The sequence below is a fragment of the Clupea harengus genome, chromosome 24 (genome assembly GCF_900700415.2).
Source record: "Clupea harengus chromosome 24, Ch_v2.0.2, whole genome shotgun sequence".
NCBI classification, from domain to species: domain Eukaryota; kingdom Metazoa; phylum Chordata; class Actinopteri; order Clupeiformes; family Clupeidae; genus Clupea; species Clupea harengus.
The window spans coordinates 11,323,857-11,346,356 of record NC_045175.1 but is presented as its reverse complement, the minus strand read 5'-3'; the positions used below and the strand labels follow the sequence as shown (position 1 = coordinate 11,346,356).

At 46.9% G+C, this 22,500-nt stretch overlaps 2 protein-coding genes across 4 annotated transcripts in view; both read right to left on the bottom strand.

Annotated features, from left to right (window-relative positions):
* LOC116219243 (alanine--tRNA ligase, mitochondrial-like) overlaps nucleotides 1-1,635 on the bottom strand; it is a 6,647-nt gene extending 5,012 nt beyond the window's left edge. For 2 of the 3 annotated variants that reach the window (XM_042703597.1, XM_042703598.1), the window contains exons 1-2: nucleotides 1,011-1,635; nucleotides 314-502 (exon numbers count right to left, since the gene is read on the bottom strand). In XM_042703597.1, coding sequence (XP_042559531.1) covers nucleotides 314-502; nucleotides 1,011-1,268 — 447 coding nt within the window. In that variant the 5' untranslated portion in view covers nucleotides 1,269-1,635. The remainder of the gene's footprint in view (nucleotides 1-313; nucleotides 503-1,010) is intronic. The other variant, XM_042703599.1, reaches the window with a different exon arrangement.
* Nucleotides 1,636-3,268: 1,633 nt separating this feature from the next.
* rrbp1b (ribosome binding protein 1b) overlaps nucleotides 3,269-22,500 on the bottom strand; it is a 39,143-nt gene continuing 19,911 nt past the window's right edge. Inside the window, 15 exon segments of the mRNA XM_031562491.1 lie at nucleotides 3,269-3,359; nucleotides 6,398-6,544; nucleotides 6,810-6,890; nucleotides 8,045-8,128; nucleotides 12,644-12,724; nucleotides 13,079-13,162; nucleotides 14,660-14,752; nucleotides 16,164-16,235; nucleotides 17,149-17,241; nucleotides 18,043-18,132; nucleotides 18,791-18,895; nucleotides 19,020-19,112; nucleotides 19,434-19,526; nucleotides 20,390-20,477; nucleotides 21,404-21,444. Coding sequence (XP_031418351.1) covers nucleotides 3,324-3,359; nucleotides 6,398-6,544; nucleotides 6,810-6,890; nucleotides 8,045-8,128; nucleotides 12,644-12,724; nucleotides 13,079-13,162; nucleotides 14,660-14,752; nucleotides 16,164-16,235; nucleotides 17,149-17,241; nucleotides 18,043-18,132; nucleotides 18,791-18,895; nucleotides 19,020-19,112; nucleotides 19,434-19,526; nucleotides 20,390-20,477; nucleotides 21,404-21,444 — 1,281 coding nt within the window. The 3' untranslated portion in view covers nucleotides 3,269-3,323.

The following is a 22,500-nucleotide window of genomic DNA, read 5'->3' as shown; positions in this document are numbered from 1 at the left end:
ATGACGCTGTTATAAGATGTAGTTACATTAAGAGCAAGGTCAGGTTTAGGATTCTTAAGGCTGTACTTGCATAGGAAAGGCATTGTGTCAAAATGTTCCACTGCTGAGAGTGAGAATGGACAAATGACAAAACACCAACAACAGCATCGGTCCCTTTTCGTAAAGACGACATTTTAGCGATTGCCAAGCAAGTTCCCAACTACATCTAGTTGTTGCTTATTAGGTACTGTGCCATCCCACCCTGCAATCCCTAACAATGGCAAACTAGCGCCATTTCCGCAGCTCTGTCAGCCCCCCGGTCAGTCCCTCTCACCTTGAAGTAGTCCCCGAAGGACCAGTTCCCCAGCATCTCGAAGAAGGTGTGGTGGTAGACATCTTTGCCCACGTCCTCCAGGTCGTTATGTTTACCTCCGGCGCGCACGCACTTCTGACTGTTCACCACGCGCCGGTAAGATGCCATCTCACTGCGAGGGTCCGCCGCACCCAACAGAATGGGCTTGAACTAGGAGGGTTACGCACATAGCCAAGCTTCAGTTATGATGGTAAATATAGCATCTAATCATAGCAGCTCCTGCAGTTTCATAACCGCTTTGCACATAGCCACAGGTATCCACGTTGCGTGCATCTTGTCACAACATTACTTAACACTGTGAAATAGCTATCGTGATGAAGATATTAGACATAAAATGAATAACCTTGTGAGTTTTCTATTTGACAGTGACAGGCAAGTCGGGCCAGCACGCGTTACAAGACAGACTCTACTCTACAACATGTCATGGTCAATGTTAACTTGTCATGGAATGAGCATAATGATTTGGCTAACTGCCGTTATCCAAATAGCTAACTAGACATGACAGCTGACAGCCTGAACTAGTAACGCTAGGTCAGCTCCTTTAACTCAATATTCAATCTGTTTTGAAATGGTTTGTCATGGCATGTCTGCAGCATCGACTTTATTTCTGTTTGGGTGACTATTTGCGACTGTCGTGTCATGCTGTCGTGTTTTGTACCTGGTTCATGCCAGCGTTCACAAACAGCAAACTTGGGTCTCCTCTCGGTCGAACAGGCGAAGACGGCACAACCCGGTGACCGTGCTGTTCTTTGAAAAACTCGATGAATTTCCGCCGAACCCATTTGGATGAGTTTACCCTCTGAACGTCTGCTTGTGATAAAACCGAACATTTCCGCGAGAGAAGCGAGAAAAGAGTTACATTTACATTCAAAATCCCGCTGCGGCAGGCGGTGAGGATTCTCACGGGCGCCGCCATATTGCCATGTAGTTTGGGTCAAAGGTCACAAGAATGATGTCGTCCAATCAGATTTTACGAGGTTCTTAAAGGAGCCATAGCGAGGTAATGTGAAAACGTACGCCCCTAGTGGTCTCGTTCCTATCGGAGAGCAGATTACGTGTCAAATCCCATAGACCACATTTTCAAAAATAATACTACGAATTCATTACTTCCTATTAATTGCGCTCATCATTAGGAACGAAACCACCAAGGGGCAACTCGATTACTTTGCAGTATTTTGAATGCCCCCTTCTCATAACAGAAAACCGATGCTCAACGCACACCACAATTAAATGACTGTATCCAGTTGTTACAGAATACTCCTGTCAATTTTGAAGAGCATATTGATTTATTTCCCATTCCTTTTTTTTTTTTTTTTTTTTTGACAATAAAACATTTGACATTTTTGCTGTTCATTTGTCTGCAGTCTCAAAGGCCTTCAAAACCATCATATGTATCCATGTATCCATATTTTAGATTATATTTTTCCAGAGTAGATTACCCTGCACCAGTCACAAAATGATTAAAAAAAAAAAAATCAAGGTTTCAATTACATTACCAGATGAACTACGGTCCAAAACCCTATTGTCCGACAGTTTATCTAGCTCACCATGAAACCCATACCAAAATGGGTTGGTAATGCAATTGTCACATATGCAACTGTAAATGCAATATCAGTTATTTCATTTACATTACATTTAGTCATTTAGCAGACGCTTTTGTCCAAAGCGACGTACAAGGGAGAGAACAGTCAAGCTAAGAGCAAAAAAAGGATGGTGTAACAATAAATACTACTTTACATGAGAATTAGAAAACAACGACCTAGAAAAAAGGAAAAAGAAGTGCAGGAATGTAACTGCTGAAGTGCAAGTTAAGCGCTAGTCAGGTGCCAGTTAGGAAGGGAGGTGCTCTCTGAAGAGTTGGGTCTTCAAAAGCTTCTTGAAGGTAGAGAGGGACGCCCCTGCTCTGGTAGTACTAGGCAGTTTGTTCCACCAACGTGGAACTACAAATGAGAATAGTCTGGATTGCCGTGCTTGCACAGACGGCAGTGCCAAACGACGCTCACTAGACGAGTGCAGCGTCCTGGGTGTAACATTTGCCCTTACAAGAGCATTTAGGTAGGTGGGAGCAGAACCAGCAAGCACTCTGTAGGCAAGCATAATACCAATACCAAATGAAAGGACAGAAAAGGCAGAGAAGGTAAGTATGGTCTACACTGTTTTATTGTTTCATTACAAATGATCACATTATGAGGGTATCCCCACAGCAACTGGCGCGGGGGCAAGACATTGCATGTTGTCTCCGTACCGCAATGGAGAAATGTCACCTGGTCTCCTGCCTCCCCCCCCCCCCCCCTTTCCTGCATGGACACTTAGGAGGAGGGGGAGAGGGGTCCTATACTCCCGTTTGGGAAAGAGGACACGAGGAAAAGAAAAAAAAAAAAAAAAAAAAAAGTTAAAAGTAAAGTGATTGCACTGTGTGTTTTTGTGTGTGTGTGTGTGTTTTGTCTGTATTTTATCTGCCACGTGTCTTGCAGTGATGCACACACACACACACACACACGGACGGACGATTTCCCTTTGATCCATTAACACTGACAGAATGGTGCATTCTGGGAATGTGAGTCCACAGAGACGCCCCCGACTCGGCCGAGAGCATCCCACATTTTTAAATCTTTGATCTGTAATTTAAAAAAAAAAAAAAAGATACATAACTAGATCTCCCAGCCCTCTCATCCATTCCCACACCTCTCTCTCTCTCTCTCTCCTTTTCCCCTCTTTCTCCTCTTCCTTCTATTCCTTTATTTTCATCCCTCGCTCCTGAAAGGTCCTTTTCTGCCCAACAGTAGTTACTACAGTACTGTGAGACTATAAAGATATATATATGAATATGTTGAGTACATTAAGGCATTTTGGCAGAGCTGTCCCTCCTCCTTCCCCTTTGCTCATTTTCCTTTTTTTCTCCCCTTCTCTTCTCTCTCTTCCCTTCTTTCTCTCCTTTCTCCCTCGGGTGGTGCTCCTCCTCCGGTCCCGTTTAGACAGAGGTCCCCTCCTTCGGTTCTTCTGGCTCCTAAAGACAGAACACAGAAAAAAATATATAAATATAAGTTCATAAATATATATACAGTACCAGTCAAAAGTTTGGACACACCTTACATTTTTTTTGAGAAGTGTTTTTTTTTACTTTTATTATTTTCTAAATTGCAGATTAATACTGAAGACATTTAAACTACAAAAGAACACATATGGAATGATGTACTAAACAAAAAAAGTGTCATCTACCATCTAGAAAATAATAAAAGTAAAGAAAAAACTTGACTGGTACTGTATATATATATATATATATATATATATATAAAACATAAAATATAAGTTGAATATAGATGCAAGAATAAATCCCGTTGTACAAATGGTCCAGAATTGAGATGACAAATACTCCCAATAAATGCATCGAACCGAGTAGTAGTTTCTGTTTTAGGTTAAAGTTACCCTCCATGATTGTAATCCCATACACTTTAACTTTGAGTCAGGTTTGCCAAGGTATGGTAGTCCTCTGTGTGTGTGTGTGTGTGTGTGTGTGTGTGTGTGTGTTTTATGCACACTATGCATTCACACAAAGCTTCTGAGATGTACAAAACACACACACACACACACACACACACACACACACACACACACACACACACACACACACACAGCAGCAGCAGCAGCAAACATAACACACCCACATGTCCAATCAAACACAAACATTCATCCAAACACACACCAAATGATATGATCATACATAAAAATAAAAATAAAAAAAAAAGATTGTACATACATAGGACATAAAATGAAATTGACACACACACACACACACACACACTCCAGCTGCTGTAGTACCCCTCCCTAGGCCCCTGTGTATGGGACCCGTGATGGGGGGGTGTGTGTGTGTGTGTGTGTGTGTGTGTGTGGGGCGTAACAGCCCAGGACTGTTTGCCAGCCTCAGGGATCTGGCACTGAAACAAGGAGCTTACTGTGGACTGCCAGAAATATCAGCTACGAGGGAAAACATTACACACCGATGGACAGAACACAAAACACACACACAGAGAGAGAGAGGTCAAAATGGAGTTAAATTGAACCCAACATGCTACTACTTCGTACAATGTGTGAAAGCGTGAAAAGTTGTCATTGTTTGCCTTTTTTTTTTTTTTATAACTCTTTCTAAGACACTGATGGACAGAACACAAAACACAGAGAGAGAGCGAGAGCGAGAGCGAGAGAGAGAGAGCGAGAGCACTCAACATGCTAGTACGATGTGTGAAAGGTTATGCAATTATTTGGCATTTTGTTTTGTTTAACTCTTTCTTCTCAAACAGTGTCATTTGTTGCCCTTTCCCTATGTTGTTAAGCTCGTCAGTGTCTGGCCTGTAGCGAGCGCGTGTGTGTGTCTGCCTGTAGCGAGCTTGTGTGTCTGCCTGTAGCGAGCGTGTGTGTCTGGCCTGTAGCGAGCGTGTGTGTCTGGCCTGTAGTGAGCGTGTGTGTCTGGCCTGTAGTGAGCGTGTGTGTGTGCGTCTGCCTGTAGTGAGCGTGTGTGTGTGTCTGCCTGTAGTGAGCGTGTGTGTCTGGCCTGTAGTGAGCGTGTGTGTGTGTCTGCCTGTAGTGAGCGTGTGTGTCTGGCCTGTAGTGTAGTGAGCGTGTGTGTCTGGCTGTAGTGAGCGTGTGTGTGTGTGTCTGCCTGTAGTGAGCGTGTGTGTGTGTCTGCCTGTAGTGAGCGTGTGTGTGTGTCTGCCTGTAGTGAGCGTGTGTGTGTGTCTGCCTGTAGTGAGCGTGTCTGTGTGGGTCTGCCTGTAGTGAGCGTGTGTCTGCCTGTAGCGAGCGTGTGTGTCTGCCTGTAGCGAGCGTGTGTGTCTGGCCTGTAGTGTAGTGAGCGTGTGTGTCTGGCCTGTAGTGTAGTGAGCGTAGTGAGCGTGTGTGTCTGGCCTGTAGCGAGCGTGTGTGTCTGCAGCATGTTCATTTTTGTGCAATTTTTGTGTCTTGAAAGCAAGACCGTCAGGAACAGGCAGAACGAGCGGTAAAGCTGTAGGCAGAGCCAGGCTGAAGTTAATTAGCGAAAGGTTTGGTTTAAAGCCAACCAATAGCATCATCAAGCAATCCCTTTAAACCAAACGCCTCGGACGAGATGGCGATGTGAGACGGCAACAAGATGCAAGAACATGGGTTCCGGAACGTTCGCCAGGAATAAACTTCAGTGCGTCTTCTGTTCAAAACAATTATATTCGTTGACACATAATTGTAGCTTGCCAGACCCGTTTTATACCCTAGCCACATTCTGTCAAACTGGCCGTTATATTGTCAATTAGGGTATTTGAGTTTTGAGCTTGTAAAAAAGAACGTGTTTTTCCACACTTAAGATTCCATGACAAGTTAATGTTATTTTTCTCAAGATCAATATAGCCCATATCCACTCTGGAGAATTGATTTAGGCCCAGATGTGAACATGTGATGCACTCTCAATTTAAATCACCTACATTTGTCTAATGGACTCATGGCTGTCACAGCTATTACATGACAAGTCCCACACACTTTTTAAAACGATTAGTTTGGATCGGCCCACTTTCACCACGTTGAAAATCAGTGCGTCGGTGTGGATCCACATGCTATTCTTTTCAGAGTACTTCATTAACAAATCCGTTCCACTTGCATGTTGAGATCAATCAATCAATCAATCAATCAATCAATCATATTCCATACCACATTTTTACTGCCACCTTATACCCAGGCAGATGCAGATTCACACACACACACAGACACACACACACACACACACACAGAGACACAGAGAGACACACACCACACACAGACACACACACACACACACACACACACACACACAGAGAGAGACACACACACACACAGAGACACAGACACACACACACACACGGAGAGACACAGACACACACACACACACACACACACACACAGAGACACACACAGACACACACACACACACACACACACACACACACACACACACACAGACACAGACACAGACACACACACAGACACACATTACACAATCTGGTTCTGGTTTGGTTTGGTTCTGTGTTTTTGACGGCTGGTCACCTTGGCCTGTCCTTCCCCCTGCTGCAGGCTCCTGATGGCCTCCCTCTCCCTGGCCAGCTGCTCCTGTGTGGCCCTGAGGAGCTGCTGGAGCTTGGTGGCCGCCTGGCCCAGGTCTCTCGTCAGCCTCTTCTCCTTGTCCAGGCGCTCCTGGAACACACACACACACACACACACACACACACACACACACACACACACACACACACACACACACACACACACACACACACACACACACACACACACACACACACACACACACACACACACACACTTGAGATTTGAGGCTGTGATATGATCTGAGATTTGATGATGTAAATATTTAGGGGGATGTGGTTGGGGGGGGGGGGGAACACACACACACACAGACACACACACACACACACACACAGACACACACACACACACACACCTTCAGCTCGGTTGTGGGTCCATCTCCCTCTGCTTTCAGAGAGTCCAGCTGGGCTTGAAGGTCCGTCACACACCTCTGAGCCTGAGAAAGGGAGGAAGGGAAGGAGGCGCATTAGCACTTGGAGTGTGTGTGTGTGTGTGTGTGTGTGTGTGTGTGTGTGTGTGTGTATACAATGCATGTATGTGTGTGTGTCTATGTGTGTGTGTGTGTGTGTGTGTGTGTGGGTGGTTGTGTGTGTGTGTGTGTGTGTGTATATACAATGCATGTATGTGTGTGTGTGTGTGTATATGTCTGTGTGTGTGTGTGTGTGTGTGTGTGTGTGTGTGTGTGTGTGTATATGTGTGTGTGTGTGTGTGTGTGTGTGTGTGTGTGGTTGTGTGTGTGTGTGTTTTGTGTGCGTGTGTCCGCTTGCAGCTGTGTATTGTGTGTGTGTGTGTGTGTGTGTGTTTTGTGTGCGTGTGTCCGCTTGCAGCTGTGTATTGTGTGTGTGTGTGTGTGTTTTGTGTTCCTGTGTGTGTGTGTGTGTGTGTATACAATGCATGTATGTGTGTGTGTCTATGTGTGTGTGTGTGTGTGTGTGTGTGTGTGTGTGTGTGTGTGTGTGTGTGTATATGTCTGTGTGTGTGTGTGTGTGTGTGTGTGTGTGTGTGTGTTTTGTGTGCGTGTGTCCGCTTGCAGCTGTGTATTGTGTGTGTGTGTGTGTGTGTGTGTGTGTGTGTGTGTTTTGTGTGCGTGTGTCCGCTTGCAGCTGTGTATTGTGTGTGTGTGTGTGTGTGTGTGTTTTGTGTTCCTGTGTGTGTGTGTGTGTGTGTGTGTGTTGTGTGTGTGTGTGTGTCCGCTTGCAGCTGTGTACTTTGTGTTCGTGTGTCCGCTTGCAGCTGTGTTTTGTGTTCGTGTGTGTGTGTGTGTGTGTGTGTCCGCTTGCAGCTGTGTGTTTTGTGTTCGTGTGTCCGCTTGCAGCTGTGTACTTTGTGTGTGTGTGTGTGTGTTTTGTGTTCCTGTGTCCGCTTGCAGCTGTGTATTGTGTGTGTGTGTGTGTGTGTGTGTTTTGTGTTCCTGTGTCCGCTTGCAGCTGTGTGTTTTGTGTGCGTGTGTCCATCTGCAGCTGTGTGTTTTGTGTTCCTGTATCCGCCTGCTGCTGTGTGTTTTGTGTTCCTGTATCCGCCTGCAGCTGTGTACTTTGTGTTTGTGTGGCTGTTTGATGCTGTGTGTTTATGTCTGGTTGTCGTGGCTACCTGCTCATAGCTCTCGGCTAGCTGCTGTTTCATGGCCTCCTCGGTCTGTAGTTTCCCCACCGTCTCCTCAAGCTGGCTCTGCACCTGGGGGAAAGAGCCGGAAACACGCAGGGGTCATGCAGAGGTCACACAAGAGGTGAAACTAGATATGTCACCATGTACACAACAGCAGGCGTGCGAGGAGCACGGGAAGGTGTGTGGGGGTGTGTGTGTCTGTGTGTGTGTGTGTGTGTGTGTGTGTCAGTTTGAGGTGCGGTGGGTGGCATCATTCCTTTGGCAAGGGTGCAGTGCTGTGACACCAAACACACAGTGAAAAACACACACACACAAACAAACAAACAAACAAACAAACAAGCAGTGAGGTTAGAGTAGAACTTTTCCAGAAGGCGGCAGCTCAGCTCGAAAACCAGGAAGCTGAAAATAAGCTCACCATGAATATAATAAAATAATAATAAAAAAAAAAAAAAAGAGAAAACACCCTGTTTTGCAAAAGCCAAAACTTTCCAAGTAACATAACGGTCGCTCTGTACAGCAGTCATCTTGAAGCTCAGTTTGTTCTCGGCCATATTACATTTTTTGTGCAGATGTTTTTTGTCTCTTTCCTCAAACGTTTTGAACGCACCAGAGAGAACAAGGAAGCAGCAGCAGTGCAGAAACACACACCAGGGGCCTGTATCCCTCACACACACACCAGGGTCCCGTATCTCACACACACACACCAGGGTCCCGTATCTCTCACACACACACACACACACACCAGGGTCCCGTATCTCACACACACACCAGGTGTGTGTATCTCACACACACACCAGGGTCCCGTATCTCACACACACACCAGGGGGCCGTATCTCACACACACACCAGGGTCCCGTATCTCACACACACACACACCAGGGGGCCGTATCTCACACACACCAGGGGCCGTATCTCACACACACACACACCAGGGGGCCGTATCTCACACACACACCAGGGGCCCATATCTCACACACACACCAGGGGGCCGTATCTCACACACACCAGGGTCCCGTATCTCACACACACCAGGGTCCCGTATCTCACACACACCAGGGTCCCGTATCTCACACACACCAGGGTCCCGTATCTCACACACACACAAGGGCCCTTATCTCACACACACACACTAGGGGCCGTATCCCTCAAACACAACAAAAGCAGGGAGAACATTCTAGAAAACCGCCCTGTCAAATTCTGTCCACTACCACACCAGGGATGCATTTCTCAAAAGCGCCTTTGCGCCATGACCATGGTAACCATGGTAACCAAGAGAGAAGGTGTTCAAAATGATAGCCATTTAACAATGGTCTTTATCGTATCAATGATTTAACAATGGTCTATATCGTATCAATGATTTAACAACGGTCTATATCGTATCAATGATTTAACAATGGTCTTTATCGTATCAATGATTTAACAAAGTTTATATCGTATCAATGATTTAACAATGGTCTATATCGTATCAATGATTTAACAACGGTCTATATCGTATCAATGATTTAACAATGGTCTATATCGTATCAATGATTTAACAATGGTCTATATCGTATCAATGATTTAACAATGGTCTATATCGTATCAATGATTTAACAATGGTCGCTGCACAACGCCGCCTTTGGGAGTGGACACACAACCCTGGTGATGGAGTGCAAGTCCTAGTTTGGCTCCTCCTTGACTCAGGTTGTATTGTCTACTGTGCCAAAATGAAAAGGCTGGCCACCTACTTCATTATATCATGTAAACGCTGGGTTACGAGTATAGACATCTCCGAGAGACTGACACACATACCTAACCAACATCGCATCACGAATTTAGTGCTTTTAAAAATGGAACCTACACATGTAAAAGTTTTATAATATATGCAGTTTTTTTTTTTGCCTATAGCTTTCTATTTGATTTACCCCACTCCAATCTGAATCCCATTGACAGCACCAGCGAAAAAGGAGACAGCCCTTTGAGAAATTCTTACGATGTCAGTGGTATGTGTGTTGCTCAGCAACATCAGAACACAAAGCCTATTGAATTGGTTCTAGAACAGCAGACTACGTTTGGGAGTCGATCACCGAACACAAAACCAACTGGGTTGCACCTATTACCAACCAATCAATACTGCTTAATGTGCAGGGAATTAACTGCATTGTATTCCCAATGTCAGTCGTTGGTAGAAAACAGTGTAACAACTGTATAAACCACAGAAAAGGCCGTCACTGTTGGAGATCTTCAACCCAATGGAGTTTTGGGGGGATACAGGCCCGGACAGGAGAGAAATGCAGGGTTGCAAAAGCGACTGTTTGGGAGCTGTCTGTGTTTCTTTTTTGCCGTTTGGGTTTTCTGTTTCTTTTCCAAACACAACAAATGCAATTAGCGATTAGCACACACACACACAGAGCAGAGGTTAGTAGCAACCAAAAGCAAGCACCTACGTGGGAACCATCAGAGGAAGAGAGGAAGAGAGAAAGAAAGAAAGGGAAGCAAGCCAGAGTGAGTGAATAAATAAAGAGGGACTATATCTGAACTGTGAAACTACTGAGAGCAGTGGGGAGTGTCTGTCCCAGAGGACAAGGACACGGACATGATCCGACTACAAGAGTCCTGGCAGAGTAGAGTGGTCTAGAGTAGAGGACTCCCTACAGTGGTCTAGAGTAGAGGACTCCTATACTGGTCTAGAGTAGAGGACTCCCTAATGTGGTCTAGAGTAGAGGACTCCCTAATGTGGTCTAGAGTAGAGGACTCCCTATAGTGGTCTAGAGGACTCCAGTGGTCTAGAGTAGAGGACTCCTATACTGGTCTGGAGGAGTAGAGGACTCCCTGCAGTGGTCTAGAGTAGAGGACTCCCTATACTGGTCTGGAGTAGAGGACTCCCTGCAGTGGTCTAGAGTAGAGGACTCCTATACTGGTCTAGAGTAGTAGAGGACTCCCTGCAGAGTTTACTGGTCTAGAGGAGTAGAGGACTCCTACACTGGTCTAGAGGAGTAGAGGACTCCCTATACTGGTCTGGAGGAGTAGAGGACTGCACTGGTCTAGAGTAGAGGACTCCTATACTGGTCTGGAGGAGTAGAGGACTCCTATACTGGTCTGGAGGAGTAGAGGACTCCTATACTGGTCTGGAGGAGTAGAGGACTCCTATACTGGTCTGGAGGAGTAGAGGACTCCTATACTGGTCTGGAGGAGTAGAGGACTCCTATACTGGTCTGGAGGAGTGTAGGACTCCTATACTGGTCTGGAGTAGGACTCCTATACTGGTCTGGAGTAGGACTCCTATACTGGTCTGGAGTAGGACTCCTATACTGGTCTGGAGTAGGACTCCTATACTGGTCTGGAGGAGTAGAGGACTCACTATACTGGTCTGGAGGAGTAGAGGACTCACTATACTGGTCTGGAGGAGTAGAGGACTCACTATACTGGTCTAGAGGAGTAGAGGACTCCCTGTGGTGGTCTAGAGTAGAGGACTCCCTGCAGAGTTCAGTGGTCTAGAGGAGTAGAGGACTGCACTGGTCTAGAGTAGAGGACTCCCTGTGGTGGTCTGGAGGAGTAGAGGACTCACTATACTGGTCTGGAGGAGTAGAGGACTCACTATACTGGTCTGGAGTAGGACTCCTATACTGGTCTGGAGGAGTAGAGGACTCACTATACTGGTCTGGAGTAGGACTCCTATACTGGTCTGGAGGAGTAGAGGACTGCACTGGTCTGGAGTAGAGGACTCCTATACTGGTCTGGAGGAGTAGAGGACTCCTATAGAGTTCACTGGTCTAGAGTAGAGGACTCCCTGCAGAGTAGAGTGGTCTGGAGTAGGACTCCTATACTGGTCTGGAGGAGTAGAGGACTCACTACAGAGTTTACTGGTCTGGAGTAGGACTCCTACACTGGTCTGGCGGAGCGCACTCACTACAGAGTTCAGTGGTCTAGAGTAGAGTAGAGGCGGGTTGACACATGCAGGATGGAGAAGGACTCCTCTGCATCATTCTCCCTCAATGACAGCCTCCTCCCTCCTCCAGTGACTGCCCAGCAGGAAGATGTGACATCATCATCATCATCATTTAGCGTTTTAGAAAAGGCCGAAGCACGTTCATCTCCACCTTTCCCCTTTTTGATTTACTTTGTTGCACTTGGTTTTATTGTACTAAAGTTCAGACCCTACCCTGGTCTCAGGAAAGGGTGAAAGAGCCGATTCAATCAGATCTACAGTATAGATATATATACTGTACTGTATATCTATATAGAGAGATAAATAGATAGATAAATAGATAGATAGATAGATATAATTATTGATTGATTGACTTCTAAAATGACAGATCTATAGTATAGATATATATACTGTACTGTATATCTATATAGAGAGATAAATAGATAGATAGATATAATTATTGATTGATTGAATGACTGGTTGATTGATTGATTGATTGACTTCTAAACCAATCAGATCTATGTTCAGTTACTGTCTTGTTCCCTGAGCACGTCAGAGGGAGAGGGCAAGGAGGCGGAGCCAAATGTTAAAATCATGACAGCAGAGGAGGAATATACAGTGTCTGATAGTTCCCAGAAGGCTTTGCAGGGTGCGTTCCCTCGGCCTGGCACCCTGACCTGTGTGACCTCTGACCCCGGAGAGTGGGAGGAGTCCTCGTTCTGCACACGCTCAGTCGCCTCCCTCAGCTGCTGCCTCACCTGAAACAGCAAGCTGTCAATCACAACAAACTCCACCCTGCATGTGCAAATGATGTTACACCTCCTCGATCCCCGACAGGAAGGACTGGGCGGACATCTTGTTTTTGTCCATGGTTGTAGTTAAGATCATATACATACATACATACATACATACATACATACATACATACATACATACATACATACATAAATGAATATGGAATCAACACAATGGCATTCTGTGTGTAATACTGACACCCATGAAAGCTCAAACAGAAGTTTGTAAAGTCTCAGATGTGGACAGAGAGAGACGGTGAGGCAGGGTGTGTGTGTGTGTGGGGGGGGGGGACGTGTTGGCATGGAGACGCATCTTACCGCGGTGAGGTCAGATGTCTGTTTCTGGGCTTCTGCCTGGGCGGCTGCCAGCTGGGCCTGAGACTCCGACAGCGACGTCTTCAGCTGGGAGAACAGAACAGAACCCAGTCAGATAAGTGGTCCATCACACCACAACACACCCTCATCTAGAGCATCAACCCTCATCTAGAGCATCAACCCTCATCTAGAGCACTGGTCATCTAGAGCATAAACCCTCATCTAGAGCACCAGCCCTCATCTAGAGCATAAACCCTCATCTAGAGCATAAACCCTCATCTAGACCATAAACCCTCATCTAGAGCACTGGTCATCTAGACCATAGAACCTCATCTAGAGCATAAACCCTCATCTAGAGGCACTGGTAAACCCTCCTCTAGACCACAACACACCCTCATCTAGAGCATAAACCCTCATCTAGAGCACCTGCCTCATCTAGACCATAAACCCTCATCTAGACCATAAACCCTCATCTAGAGCATCAACCCTCATCTAGAGCATCAACCCTCATCTAGAGCATCAACCCTCATCTAGATCATAAACCCTCATCTAGATCATAAACCCTCATCTAGATCATAAACCCTCATCTAGAACATAAACCCTCATCTAGACCATAAACCCTCATCTAGACCATAAACCCTCATCTAGAACATAAACCCTCATCTACACCATCAACCCTCATCTAAGACTATAAAACCTCATCAAGACCATCAACCCTCATCTAACCCATAAACCCTCATCTAGACCATGAACCCTCATCTAGACCATGAACCCTCATCTAGACCATGAACCCTCATCTAGACCATGAACCCTCATCTAGAACATAAACCCTCATCTAGAGCACTGATCATATAATCTGCAGGCAGCTCATAGCGTAGCCATCACAGATCAGTCCATTAGCTCAAACCACCTTCAGCTAAATCGTAACAAACACAGAGCGCAGGTCGTATGCGACCCAAAGTCTGGTCCAAACACACAAGACATCTGGGCCGGGCCCAGTCCCCAGACCCAGATCAGTTAGGGCAGTCAGTTCTGCTGATCCCAGATCAATTAGGGCAGTCAGTTCTGCTGATCCCAGATCGATTAGGGCAGTCAGTTCTGCTGATCCCAGATCGATTAGGGCAGTCAGTTCTCTGATCCCAGATCGATTAGGGCAGTCAGTTGTCCGATCCCAGATCAATTAGGGCAGTCAGTTCTCTGATCGATTAGGGCAGTCAGTTCTCCGATCCCAGATCAATTAGGGCAGTCAGTTCTGCTGACCCAGATCAGTTAGGGCAGTCAATTCTGCTGACCCAGATCGATTAGGGCAGTTAGTTAGGGCAGTCAGTTCTCTGATCCCAGATCGATTAGGGCAGTCAGTTCTCCGATCCCAGATCGATTAGGGCAGTCAGTTCTCTGATCCCAGATCGATTAGGGCAGTCAGTTCTCTGATCCCAGATCGATTAGGGCAGTCAGTTCTCTGATCCCAGATCGATTAGGGCAGTCAGTTCTGCTGTCCCAGATCGATTAGGGCAGTCAGTTCTGCTGTCCCAGATCGATTAGGGCAGTCAGTTGTGCTGTTCTGAGGGGCACAGGTGAGCTCACCTGAGTGATCTCCTCAGCGTACGTCTGGCTGAAGGTCACGGACTCCAGCTGCTTCTCCAGCTGGGCCTCTAGAAGCATCAGCTGCTCCTTCAGCTGGGGGAAAATAAACAGATAAATTACATTTTAAACAAACAAACAAATAAATAAATACATACATAATTAAAATAAATAAATAACTCCATTATGGACTGAGTGAAAATAAATTTAAAAAAATCACCACCATCACCATCCAAAGTCATTATTCAAACTGAGTGATTCATAAGTGGCCACTGAATATATGCATCCAGAATATCTTGCAAACTTGCCCCCCCAAACCCCCCCCCCGCCCCCCACCCCAAACCCCCATGTAACTAGAGTCCAGTCCACAGTTATTGCTCTGCAATAGCAGCTGTTCTCAGATCAGCTCAAAGCCCCAACTCTGCGAGGGTCTTATTAAACCCAGCACCTGCTCTGCAATAGCAGCTGTTCTCAGATCAGCTCAACGCCCCAACTCTGCGAGGGTCTTATTAAACCCAGCACCTGCTCTGCGAGGGTCTTATTAAACCCAGCACCTGCTCTGCGAGGGTCTTATTAAACCCAGCACCTGCTCTGCGAGGGTCTTATTAAACCCAGCACCTGCTCTGCGAGGGTCTTATTAAACCAGCCCCAACTCTGCGAGGGTCTTATTAAACCAGCCCCAACTCTGCGAGGGTCTTATTAAACCAGCCCCAACTCTGCGAGGGTCTTATTAAACCCAGCACCTGCTCTGCGCTAGCAACTGTTCTCAGATCAGCTCAAAGCCCCAACTCTGCGAGGGTCTTATTAAACCAGCCCCAACTCTGCGAGGGTCTTATTAAACCAGCCCCAACTCTGCGAGGGTCTTATTAAACCCAGCACCTGCTCTGCAATAGCAACTGTTCTCAGATCAGCTCAAAGCCCCAACTCTGCGAGGGTCTTATTAAACCCAGCACCTGCTCTGCAATAGCAGCTGTTCCTCAGATCATCTCAAAGCCCCAACTCTGCGAGGGTCTTATTAAACCCAGCACCTGCTCTGCGAGGGTCTTATTAAACCCAGCACCTGCTCTGCAATAGCAGCTGTTCTCAGATCATCTCAAAGCCCCAACTCTGCGAGGGTCTTATTAAACCCAGCACCTGCTCTGCGAGGGTCTTATTAAACCAGCCCCAACTCTACGGGGGTCTTATTAAACCAGCCCCAACTCTGCGAGGGTCTTATTAAACCAGCCCCAACTCTGCGAGGGTCTTATTAAACCAGCCCCAACTCTACGAGGGTCTTATTAAACCAGCCCCAACTCTGCGAGGGTCTTATTAAACCAGCCCCAACTCTGCGAGGGTCTTATTAAACCAGCCCCAACTCTGCGAGGGTCTTATTAAACCAGCCCCAACTCTACGGGGGTCTTATTAAACCAGCCCCAACTCTGCGAGGGTCTTATTAAACCAGCCCCAACTCTACGAGGGTCTTATTAAACCAGCCCCAACTCTACGAGGGTCTTATTAAACCCAGCACCTGCTCTGCGCTCTGGCCATCCGTCCTCACGGCCTCCGCAGCCTCTTCCAGCGCCTTCACCTGATCCAGGGCCTGCGGAGGAGGAGGAGAGGGGGGGCATTAGGACAGGCTGAAGGAGGGGTACAGGGATGGAAGGAGAGGGGGGCATTAGGACAGGCTGATCCAGGGCCTGCGGGAGGAGGAGGAGAGGGGGGGCATTAGGACACGCTGATCTAGGGGTACAGGGATGGAAGGAGAGGGGGGGCATTAGGACAGGCTGATCCAGGGCCTGCGGGACGAGGAGAGGAGAGGGGGGCATTAGGGCAGGATGAAAGAGGGGTACAGGGATGGAAGGAGAGGGGGGGCATTAGGACAGGATGAAAGAGGGGTACAGGGATGGAAGGAGAGGGGAGGCATTAGGACAGGCTGATCCAGGGCCTGCGGGAGGAGGAGGAGAGGGGAGGCATTAGGACAGGCTGAAAGAGGGGTACAGGGAGGAGGAGAGGGGGGGCATTAGGACAGGCTGAAAGAGGGGTACAGGGAGGGAAGGAGAGGGGGGGCATTAGGACAGGCTGAAAGAGGGGTACAGGGAGGAGGAGAGGGGGGGCATTAGGACAGGCTGAAAGAGGGGTACAGGGAGAGAGGGGAGGCATTAGGACACGCTGGAAGAGGGGTACAGGGATGGAAGGAGCATAGGCTTCAGGTGAAAGGGGTGTGTGGGGTTCAGGTTGAAGTGGGGTTCAGTGAGGTGAAAGTGGGGTTCAGTGAGGGGTACACAGGGCACCAGGTGAGAGTGGGGTTCAGTGAGGGGTACACAGGGCACCAGGTGAGTGGGGTATAGAGCACGTGTACAGGGCACCAGGTGAGAGTGGGGTATAGAGCACGTGTACAGGGTGACAACAACGGGGACAGAGAGGGGTGATGCGTGAAAGAGGGGGTACACGGGGACAACGAGGACAGAGAGGGGTGATGCGTGAAAGAGGGGGTACACGGGGCGCCCCCTTACCGCCTGTTGCTGCGCCTCTGCCTCGGCCATCTTGGCCTTCCAGACCTGCTCCTCTTCCTCCACACTCTTCTGCAGCTGCTTCAGCATACCCTCCTGCACACAGAGGTCACGAGGTCAGCGGGCAAAGGTCACCAGAGAAATGTCAGGGGATTCTTGGGCCTTCTGTGATTTTATATGCATTATAAAACAAGTATTAAGAACTAAATTACAGAAATAAGAAGAGAGCTTTTTATCTCTAATGTTCTTGGGAATCAAGAACTAAAAAGTAACCCAATGATCCAGTGGATATGGAAACAAGAAACAGGCATCCCCTCACAGCCAAACAAGATACAATTCCTTAGATCACTTCCTGTTGGCAGATAGGGCCACGATCACTTCCTCTCCATATCTGCCAACAGGAAGTGATCTGGGCCCTATCTGCAAACAGGAAGTGACCTGGCCCTATCTGCAAACAGGAAGTGATCCGGGCCCTATCTGCAAACAGGAAGTGTTCGTGGGCCCTATCTGCACATAGGAAGTGATCTGGGCCCTATCTGCAAACAGGAAGTGATCCGGGCCCTATCTGCAAACAGGAAGTGATCTTATCCCCATCTGCAAACAGGAAGTGATCTGGGCCCTATCTGCAAACAGGAAGTGATATGGACCCTATCTGCAAACAGGAAGTGACCTGGGCCCTATCTGCAAACAGGAAGTGATCTGGGTCCTATCTGCCATCAGGAAGTGATCCTATCCCTATCTGCAAACAGGAAGTGATCTGGGCCCTATCTGCAAACAGGAAGTGATCCTATCCCTATCTGCAAACAGGAAGTGATCTGGGCCCTATCTGCCAACAGGAAGTGATCTGGGCCCTATCTGGGCCGTGTGATGTGTGTGTGTGTGTGCGGCCGTCCTCACCGTCTCTCCCAGCACGGTGCGGTACTGGTCACACTCAGCCTTGAGTATCCGCTGAGACTCCTCAGCCTGCTGGAGCTTAGACAGCAGCTCCTGGGGCACAGACAGGCACACAGTCAGGAAACACAATCATCACACACACACACACACACACACACAGTCAGGAAACACAATCATCACACACACAGTCAGGAAACACAATCATCACACACACACACACACACACACACAGTCAGGAAACACAATCATCACACACACAGTCAGGAAACACAATCATCACACACACACACACACACACACACAGTCAGGAAACACAATCATCACACACACAGTCAGGAAACACAATCATCACACACACACACAGTCAGGAAACACCATCATCACACATACACAGTCAGGAAACACAATCATCACACACACACACACACACACACACACACACACAACCAAGAGAGAGACTGGCAGGTAGGACACACAGTCATAAATCACAATAGGCTTTCTGCATAGTCATTAGTGAACATGTGAACACATCTTAGCCTAAACTGCATTAGTTAAAATGAACTAAAATAACAAACAAAATAACATAATAATAATAATAATAATAATAAAAAATCAATCAATCAATCATAGTAGTATGCTTTTCAGACCACATGGAACAAAACCCCAGGACGCCATTGGACCCAGTGCTCCAGGGGGGAGGACGGGACGGTCTCTCTCTCTCTCACACACACACACACACACACACACTCACCGGCAGCTCTGTGGATGAGGCGCTCCCCTGCTGCACCTCCTGACTGGGCAGGCTGTCTCTGAGCACCTCCTGGGCTTTAGCAGTGAACTCCTCCAGCCAATTATTCTGACGGAAAAACCAACCAAATAAACCAAATGAAGTGGGTACCTGGCGTGACCCCATCCCTGAATGCCCGTGACTGCCTATGAAAAACTAAAAAAAAAAAAACGAAATCCAGTGTGTTGTTTACCTGATCGGTTTCTACGGCAACCTGTGGGAAGAGTGTCTGCAAGGCGCTCTTGGCTTCTGTTTGGAAAGAACTCAGCTGTCTTTCAGCCTCAGCCTGTGAACACACACACACACACACACACACACACACACACACACACACACACACACACACACACACACACACACACACACACACACACACACACACACACACACACACACACACACACACACACACACACACACTAAATAAGATCAACTATCCCTTACACAAGCAAGGCATATGCCTTCCAGACAGAGTCATGGGATGTATGATTAAGAGTGTAGTTGAATGATTCATAACCATTACAGTGATGGTGTGTTTATCCAAGTAACATAAATGGTAAAGAATTTCAGTGTGTGCTATTGTGAGTGTGAGTGTGAGCACACTCACCAGTGTACCCTTGGCCTGAGTCAGTCTGTCCTCACCCATCTTCTCAGCTGTAGCCAAAGCCTCCATCGCTGACCAGTTCTTCTCCCTCAACTCCTGTCAGAGACAGACAGACAGACAGACAGGTAAGTCTACACACAGACATTTAGATTTCTTGTTCCTTCTATACCTTATCTATTGTACCACTGCTTTGGCAATACAAATGCCTTATTCGTCATAATAATAATAACAATAATAATAAGACTTCATCACATTTATAAGGCGCTTTTCACTGTTCTCAAAGACACTTAAGTGCCAATAAAGCACATTCAATTGAATTGGAGAGAGAGAAAGAGAGTTCAATGGAAGAGAGACAAACAAACAAAAACAGGCATTTTATAAGAGAAGCTATATGCCAAACCACATAGAGCTCCTCATCCACAGGTGAGGGTCCCCAGGTGTGCGCTGACACGTGACCTACATTTACATTTACATTTAGTCATTTAGCAGACGCTTTTATCCAAAGCGACTTACATATGTGCTACTTCCAATGTATACACATTTTACATTTACACTGATGGCACACTGCACATCAGGAGCAATTCGGGTTCAGTGTCTTGCTCAAGGACACTTCGACAGGGAATCGAACTAGCAACCTTCTGATTACTAACCGACTTCTTTACCTCCTGTACCACTGTCACCCCACACACACACACACACACACCTGAGTGAGTCACAGGTACTATAATCACACACACACACACCTGAGTGAGTCACAGGTACTATAATCACACACACACACACACACACACCTGAGTGAGACACAGGTACTATAATCACACACGCACACACCTGAGTGAGACACACACACACACCTGAGTGAGACACAGGTACTATAATCACACACACACACACACACCTGAGTGAGACACAGGTACTATAATCACACACGCACACACACAGACACACACGTGACTTACGTTGCTCTTGTTCTTCGCCTGCTCCATCTCCTCCTTCAGCTGCTGCAGCTCCTCCTCCAGAGTGATCATACGTGCATCCTTCTCCAGACTGGAGAGAGAGAGGGGGAGAAGAGAGAGGAGAGAGAGAGAGAGGAGAGAGAGAGAGAGAGAGAGAGAGAGAGACAGACACAGAGAGAGAGACACAGAGAGAGAGACACAGAGAGAGAGACACAGAGAGAGACAGAGAGGGAGAGAGAGACAGAGAGACAGAGAGGGAGGGAGAGAGAGAGAGAGAGAGAGAGAGAGGGAGAGAGACACACAGAGAGAGAGAGAGAGAGACAGAGAGAGAGACACAGAGAGGGAGAGAGAGAGAGAGAGAGAGAGAGACACAGAGAGACACAGAGAGACAGAGAGAGACAGACAGACAGACAGACAGACAGACAGACAGACAGAGAGAGAGAGAGAGAGAGAGGTTTAAAATTGGATAATGATAACAATAAAAACAATGAAAGAAAAAATGAAGAGACACAGGTGAGAGAGACAGGTGAGAGAGACAGGTGAGAGAGACAGGTGAGAGAGATGAGAGAGAGAGAGAGACAGTGAGAGAGACGAGAGAGAGAGACAGGTGAGAGAGAGACAGGTGAGAGAGAGACCAGAGAGAGACAGGTGAGAGAGACAGGTGAGAGAGACAGGTGAGAGAGACAGGTGAGGGGTACGAGTGAAGAGAGACAGGTGAGAGAGAGACAGGTGAAGAGACAGGTGAGAGAGACAGGTGAGAGAGACAGGTGAGAGAGAGACAGGTGAGAGAGACAGGTGAGGGGTACGAGTGAAGAGAGACAGGTGAGAGAGAGACAGGTGAAGAGAGACAGGTGAGAGAGACAGGTGAGAGAGACAGGTGAGAGAGAGACAGGTGAGGAGAGAGACAGGTGAGAGAGACAGGTGAGAGAGAGACAGGTGAGGGGTACGAGTGAAGAGAGACAGGTGAGAGAGACAGGTGAGACACACAGGTGAGGGTATGAGTGAGATGCTGCTTACTTCTCAAATGGCTGCTCAGCCTCTCCCGCCTCCTCTGCCTCCTGAAGGAAACGCAGAGGAGAGGAGATTACTCATATTAGGTCATCTACTCATTCATCCGTTCATTCACATATTCATTCATTCATTCATTCACCTATCCACTCATTCATTCACTCATTCATTCATTCACATATCCACTCACATCTACTCATTCATTCACCTATTCATTCATTCATTCATTCATTCATTCATTCACCTATCCACTCACATCTACTCATTCATGCATTTACCTATTCACTCATGAGTCACAAATTCATCCACACCGTCACACCACTCAATGACTCAATTAGTCAAACATCAACATGACCACAAGACGAACATCTCATCCATGCACTACAAACAAATAAATAAACAATCATGCATCACTAATCATTAATACCAATTGTGCATCACTAATCATTAATACCAATCGTGCATCACTAATCATTAATACCAATCGTGCATCACTAATCATTAATACCAATCGTGCATCACTAATCATTAATACCAATCGTGCATCACTAATCATTAATACCAATCGTGCATCACTAATCATTAATACCAATCGTGCATCACTAATCATTAATACCAATCACGCATCACTAATCATTAATACCTAAAATGGATTATTTTCACAAGGGAAAAGATAAAGCCTGTGGCTTTAAGACCGGGGGGCATCGAGGATATAAACACTGACCTCACGCACATGGCGTCTGCATAGTTAACCTGTCTGAATTACAACACTCACTGACCTCACGCACATGGCCTCTGCATAGTTAACCTGTCTGAATTACAACACTCACTGACCTCACGCACATGGCGTCTGCATAGTTAACCTGTCTGATTAACAACACTAACTGACCTCACGCACATGGCCTCTGCATAGTTAACCTGTCTGATTAACAACACTCACTGACCTCACACACATGGCCTCTGCATAGTTAACCTGTCTGAATTACAACACTCACTGACCTCACGCACATGGCGTCTGCATAGTTAACCTGTCTGATTAACAACACTAACTGACCTCACGCACATGGCCGCTGCATAGTTAACCTGTCTGATTAACAACACTCACT